Source organism: Nicotiana tomentosiformis, chromosome 2 (genome assembly GCF_000390325.3).
Source record: "Nicotiana tomentosiformis chromosome 2, ASM39032v3, whole genome shotgun sequence".
In the NCBI taxonomy this organism is placed as follows: Eukaryota; Viridiplantae; Streptophyta; class Magnoliopsida; order Solanales; family Solanaceae; genus Nicotiana; species Nicotiana tomentosiformis.
The window spans coordinates 113,818,908-113,825,936 of record NC_090813.1 but is presented as its reverse complement, the minus strand read 5'-3'; the positions used below and the strand labels follow the sequence as shown (position 1 = coordinate 113,825,936).

At 34.9% G+C, this 7,029-nt stretch overlaps 1 protein-coding gene across 1 annotated transcript; it reads left to right on the top strand.

Annotated features, from left to right (window-relative positions):
* Positions 1-2,059: 2,059 nt before the first annotated feature.
* Positions 2,060-3,462, top strand: LOC104090897 (cell number regulator 2-like). The gene is made up of 3 exons (XM_009596093.4): positions 2,060-2,461; positions 2,893-3,105; positions 3,199-3,462. The coding sequence occupies exons 1-3, from the start codon at positions 2,206-2,208 to the stop codon at positions 3,270-3,272; spliced, it is 543 nt and encodes a 180-aa protein (XP_009594388.1). The 5' UTR covers positions 2,060-2,205; the 3' UTR covers positions 3,273-3,462.
* Positions 3,463-7,029: the final 3,567 nt, after the last annotated feature.

Here is a 7,029-nt window from a genome sequence, read left to right as displayed (position 1 = left end):
GGCTGATACTATTCAACTCTTGTGGTTTGAATTTATTTTATCTTTATTTATTCTATAGTAACTTAATTTATCACTTTGTATCAAGTTAATCCGTGTATTCTTAAAACCACTTACAAATTTAATTGTTATCCGATTTTGAGGGTAAACAATATATAAAGAAACGTTTATTATCAAGTCATACCAGCTAGGCATCCTCATTCAGGATGTCATCGTCCTTAATTGACCGGAGTTATTAATTTACGCATACCTTTAGTAGTTGTTTTCTTCATTTTGAACCAAGAAACAAAACAAAACCTCCATAGCTATTCAGATAAAAATGGATCAAAATCATTTTTCCATTCTAATGCTGTCGCCGAAATTTGTAATGATAGACCAAGTTTAGAAAAAAAACGGTTACATAAAATATTTAAAAGTTTTGTGTATCTCTTTCCAAACAATTTCATGCAGCGGAAGGTCATTCTGAAGTAAGCTATGAGGCAATTTCCCAGATGGGGCGGTCTATTTTGCGTTGTGAGTTACTAGGGGTGACAGCGGTGCCGGTCGGATACATGCAGGTTGAAAACAGGTAATATAACAACGGATGAATAATCCGACCCGTTTCATATTTAATACGGATAGAAAATGGGTTAACCGACAGATAATATAGATATCAATATTATCCATGACTTTTTGAATATGATCATTAAAATTTTGGGAGAATTCCTAGCCTCCCAAACTTGAGGAACCCCCTGATTCTTTACAAGTATAAAAGTTAAACTCACTAGTTATGCATTAGTTATCTATTTTTTAAGTGAATAATATGGTTATTATTTATATTTGATTCGTTTTTAAAGAATTCATTATCCAACTCATTTTTTAGTGGATAATATAGGTGGATAATTATTTTATTTTATTTTTACTAATTGCCGCCTCTAGGAGCTACTTATGGATTTGTAAAGATTTTACATAGATGCACCCTTTTAGAGCACCTTTTTATGCTTTGAACTTCTAATTTTGAAGCTTTATGCGCGATTAATTTGTTATTTATAAGATGAAGAAAAAGTACATTACATGATTTAGCTGAAACCCAACGTAAACTTATTTCTCATTTCACGTGGACACCAGCTTAAAGACTTAATCGAGAAGCATCCTAGTGAACCTTTTACTGTACTGAAAGAATAGGCTTTTCGAAAATATTTTAGTGAATAACTGAGCTCCGGTACTTGGATTGCGCTTTGAAATGCTCAATTTTCAACCAAAAGAATGTTATAAATTTGTTACATTTAAAGACAAACCTTGATAACACAACCAGACTATAGTTATATGGATATCTTCTACAATCTTCTCGTTCTCTCTGTCCGTGACTCCTCTTGCTAGACTAGTTATATGGATATCTTGTATTCACTTTTGTATGTAGTGTTTTTTATTACTCAATTTGTACAAATTAACACTCTTTAATTTTATTTCGAGTTGTCACAACATTGTATCTACTTCATAAATAGTGTAACTTCCCTCACTTTTTTTGTCCTAATTTTTCAGAAAGGTATTTTCGTCTTGACTACTGATCCATTTTCATTTATGTATAAGTAAATTCCATTTATTAACTAACTTTATGATTTTGGAAAAGTAATATTTCATTCACCTCTTGAATGGGACAAAACATGTTTGACCTTAAAGTTAACAGTCAATATTGAGACATCATTGCCGAAATTTGGAAAATGTATGATATGACCCTCAATTAATATGACTCTATCAAGTCTTTTTCTATAACAAAAAACGTTTTTTTTTCCGTCTCCTTTTGAGAATTTCAGTAATGACTATCTCACTTTTAAGGTCGAGGGAGATCTCTCTTCTATATATTTAAAAGGTGAATTTGTATGTAATCAGAAATAAATTTTAATGATTGAAAATGTGTAAAATTCAAAAAGGTTGATCAAGAAATTAACGCAGAAAACTCATTAATTAGCTATTAAAATGTGCTTTCTGAAAATAAGACAATATATAAAAGCTACATGAACGAGGTACATTGTGCACGTATTTTCTTTTTCACCGCGTATAGTGCAAGTCACTCTAATAAGATTTCTTGGAAATGATGTTAGAGGTACGTATTTGACACTTTAAGATTTCTTGGAGATGATGTTTGCACTGCACCCGTTAAATTAGGACATTGTATACCATTTACCAAAGAGGAATTGAAGTTCATTCATTTGTGCTTAAAAAGAAGAAATGTATACATCGGCTCATCAAGACTACGGCAAATTCTCCGGCGAGGGATATAATCCAGGCCCTATGAAACAACCTTATGCTCCTCCCTATGCGTCTGCCGCCGGTATGCCAGTACACCCTTCGGCCACCGCCACAGCGCCGTGGTCCACCGGTCTTTGCCACTGTTTTGATGACCCTGCTAACTGTTTAGTTACTTGTGTTTGCCCTTGTATCACCTTTGGACAGATCTCTGAAATAGTAAACAAAGGAACAACCTGTAAGCATATTATCTTTTCTGATTTATTTTTACTTTCGTATCGAATGTTTTGTGAGGACAAAATGACTAATTTTACGCTGAACGTCACCCTACCGCACTCTTCCTTCTTTATCTGGACTTACGATTAACAATATGAGCAGGCGAGTTTTAGTTAGTCATGTTATTCTGGATTAAATTTTAGTTATGTTAGTGCGTTTATTTTTTGTCCAATACTTTTTACAAGCCTCAAGTTCTGTCAAAGATTTATACATCATCAGAATATAGATAACTTCTAGTACACTGTATAATATTGGACTGAGATGATTTCAAATGAAGTGAAGTGATAAATGAGAATTCATATACCTAACCTTAGCTTACTTGAAATTGAAACATAATACTAGTTGTTATCGTTACAGAATGTTTACGATCTTTACATATTGTTTTGATGTTAGCATGTGCGGCTAGTGGTGCATTATATGGCGTATTGCTGGGATTGACAGGATTGCCTAGCCTATATTCGTGCTTCTATAGGTCAAGAATGAGGGGACAATATGATTTGGAGGAAGCACCTTGTGTTGATTGTCTAGTGCATGTCTTCTGTGAGCCTTGTGCTCTTTGCCAAGAATACAGAGAGCTTAGGAACCGTGGCTTTGATATGGGAATTGGTAATATATTCATCTCTTTCCCCTTTTACTTTCTAAATTAGCCCTTTTTATAAATGTTGGCTACATTGACAATGTATTGGATTTTTCTCGTAGGCTGGCAAGCTAATATGGAAAGGCAAAGCAGGGGAGTTACAATGCCCCCTTTTCATGCAGGAATGACTAGGTGATATATATGTCCCAGTTTTTGCTCTTGAGGTTGTTAATTGGTGTACTTAGTATATCCTGCAGCCAAATTGTTATATGGCAACTGATTTAGCTTGTAATAAGATGATTTAACTTCGACAAGCTTTAGAATTTAAATCCGATATGTTATGTAGCTTTGCAAGATTAATGGTAACTATATTACTTGTGATTGAAGTTGATGCATGCTAGAAATTGTAGCAAGTATTTTAATCTTCTAAGTTCTAACCATTAGTTTTGCTTTCTTTCTATCTGGAAATCTGTCTTGATTGAACAGCATACTCATGACTCATCCCTCGGTATCTTCCGTACTTTCCTTTTCTTATTCTCACCTTAAGAGAAAACAAAGAACTTCATGGAAAAGTTAAAACCAAAGATACACTTGTGCATATAACTGGAAATGTTAAAGATCAACTTAGTTAAGACGGCAGCATGTTAATTAAGTTCCAAAACGCCTGCCAACGAAATGATTTGGAAAGTGAACCCATGAACAACATTTACATTCACCTCATTCACTTATCAAAGAGTATTTTTTGGTTCTCTTTCCAATAAAACTAAAGTGGAATCTATATATATATATATATATATAGATTGAGGGTCATTGCCCCTGTGAGGTGGCATGTTCTATGATCAGGAAGTTAAATTATCTTTTTCCTCAAAATATCGATATTTCCTTACTTTTTCATTTACTTTATTTAGTAAAACGTCCAAACAGTTGCAACTATTTCTGTCTTCACTATTTCAACTTTCCTATCCCATTTAGTTACTGTTGTGGTGACTTGCAATATTACAACTGTTGGGGGGTTTCTCTCTTTGCCTTCAACAGAAGTTTGTGTCTTCTCTGATTTCAATGGAAATCTCAGCATTGCTTCTCTTTTTCATCACATCATGCCATTAATCATATCATGTTCTCTCTCAAAGGCTTCGTATGTTACACATCAGAGCGTCAAATGTGCGCCTTTATTCGTTATCTTTTAATGCCTATGCAACTGTTTGAGTGTACAGTGGCAATTCCCACTTCTAATCTTTCTTTGATTCGATGCCTTCTGCTTCTTCAATTGTTGGTTGCACTGTGCTTCTAACTTTGTGCCAAATTGTTAACGGTAATGACTCTATTATTGTGGTTCTTTTTTAAGAATGTCTTCTTTTTCCTTAATTTTAGGTGTTTGATATTGACAATATCTTCTTTAATCGTTACGATGGACTACAATTTGTTTAATATGAGCCTTTTATAATGGATTGTAATATACGATCAGTGACAGAAGTAACTACAAAACCTAAGTTGCAAAGAGCTTATGGCAATTAACACGAGTAAAAGTTTTACAAAAAGAGATCCATTATGTATTGATAATGTGGGATTATTTGATTGTTAATTTGAGTGTCTTTATGGATTACTAAAGAATTTGGTTCTTTACCTTACTCCTTATGCATAAAGTAAAATAAGCGGTAAAGTAAACACAATAATTTTTACTTGAAAAATAACCCGACTCAAAAGGTGCAAAAATCACGACCTACCATGTAGGATTTTTAACTTCAACTTCACTAGAACAACGAGCCAAATGTATCGATTACAAATCTGTAACTCAATACTCTCCAGTTCTCCTATTTCAACTATTTGATTTACAAGTTACTCTCACTTGCAAAACCAAACACTCACTCCAGCACACTGATTGTTTATGACACTTTGATTACAACTCGATTTTCTAAAACACATTTACTAGACTAACTCAAGAAGAACACAACACATGTACTCGACTTGTGTATAAAATGTAGTTCTTCAGTTGATGTGTTAAAGGATAATCTCAGCAGTCCAAAAAGATAGTATTTAAATTTCGTGGAGTCCTATGCGTAGTCAGCTACTCATTTGATAGTACTCCTACTGCTCCAAGGACTCCACAAGTCTTGGGACTCTTGTCTCACTTATGCAAGCGTATCTTCTTGGGCAACAACCCTTATCATATTTAGCAGTCTTCTTCCAACAAATTCGTATCTGGGTAACTTTGAGATAAAGTTACTGGCTTGTAAAGATGTACAATTATCAAAACTTGAGGAGCTGGTTCTTAACCCTGAGGAGCTGGTACTTAGAGCAGTTAATCAGCTACATTGAGGACCTGATTCATAGAACATTTCATCTGAACAAACTTTGTTATCATCCAAATCTCAATACTCAATACTCAATAAATTCCCCCTTTTTGATTAAGATGAATTTTGTCAATACTCAACAATGTTGTGTGTTGTCCACCTTTCCTCTTAAAAAAGTATTGGTTAAGAGGAATTTTGAGAGTCTTTCATACCAAGCCATTGGATCCTATTTCAGTCCATACAGGGGCTTGTCTAACTTGAACACATAGTCAGAAAATTCTTCGCTCTCAAACCTATGAGGTTGTTTAACAAACACTTCCTCCTTCAGGTAACCGTTCAAGAATGCACTCTTTACATCCATATGATACATGGTGAACTCCATGTGTGCAGCAAAAGCTATTAACATCCTTATAGCTTCCATTATGGCTACAAGTGAAAATGTCTCATCTTAGTCAATGTCTTTTTCTTGATTGTATCCCTGAACCACAAGTCTGGCCTTGTTCCTTGTGATATTTTCTTGTTCATCCAACTTGTTTCTGAACACCCATCTAGTACCTATGACAGTTCTGTTCTTGGGTCTTTGTACCAAGTGCCAGACCTTACTTCTTTCAAACCCATTTAGCTCATCTTGCATGCTATAATCTAATCTGGATCCTTTAGAGCTTCCTTTATATTCTTAGATTCAACCTATGAGAGGAATGTTGTAAGTGCACATAGATTTCTCAGAGATGAATTGGTTTGCACTCCAGCATTAGGATCAAAGATGATGTTCTCAAGGGGTGTGAAGTTTGATGTTTCCATGGTCTAATCAGCATCCCGAGAGATGGTTCGCCCAATGAGTGACCCAAAAGAGCAGTGTCAGTAGGTACAACTTCATCAATCTGGTTAGCAGTTAGAGTAGTTCTCTCTTCTTCTTGTTCCTCATGATCACTTTCAACTTCCTTAAGATCTCCTTATCCATCTTCAGATTGAGGTTCAAGTTCTTTAGAAGCTCCTTCTCAGTGAGTCCTATGTCATAGTATTCATCCTTACCAATACCGCTTATCTGACCCTTTTTTTCTATTTTCAAAGGACACACTACCTCCTTGGAAGGCTGTTAGTGAGAGGAAGTTTTTCTTTTCTCCAATCATATGTCTTAAGCAGCCACTGTCTAGATACCAGTCTTGATTGTTCCCTCTCACTTTAGCCTGCACCAGAAATCACAAGTTAGTCTTGGGAACCCAGACAAACTTGGGTCCCTTTTTATTTGAAAAATGATGAATCAGATCTCTTCCTGCCCAGAATGGAAGAGGATTAATAGTTATTTTCTTGTTAACCTTAATCCACTTAGTTTGGACAAGGGACTTGATTTTTGGTTCTTCTTCCTTCTTCACATTTTTAGCAAGACCAAAAGTGTTCTTAAACTAAGCATGAATTAAGGCAGGGCAAGTATCTCTAAAGTGTCCTACCTTCCCATAATGAGTGCACATCGTATTATAAGAAATTCCTACATACTTTGGACCAAATTTGGGAACATGTTTTCTGTAGCCAAATCGTGATTTGTTAGTGCTGTAGTTTTCACTTGGCCAATTTAATGCATTTGAAGATCTATGCCACTTGCCTAGCTTAGATTATTCAAAATTAGCTTTTTCTAGATTTTCTTGCAATACTTTATTCCTACCT

Bases quoted from the DNA above. Each gene is read 5' to 3' on its own strand.
- LOC104090897 (XM_009596093.4), top strand. From the start codon at position 2,206: ATGTATACATCGGCTCATCAAGACTACGGCAAATTCTCCGGCGAGGGA. The intron at 2,462-2,892 runs GTAAGCATATTA...TTTTGATGTTAG, and splicing joins AGTAAACAAAGGAACAACCT to CATGTGCGGCTAGTGGTGCA. The intron at 3,106-3,198 runs GTAATATATTCA...TTTTTCTCGTAG, and splicing joins TGGCTTTGATATGGGAATTG to GCTGGCAAGCTAATATGGAA.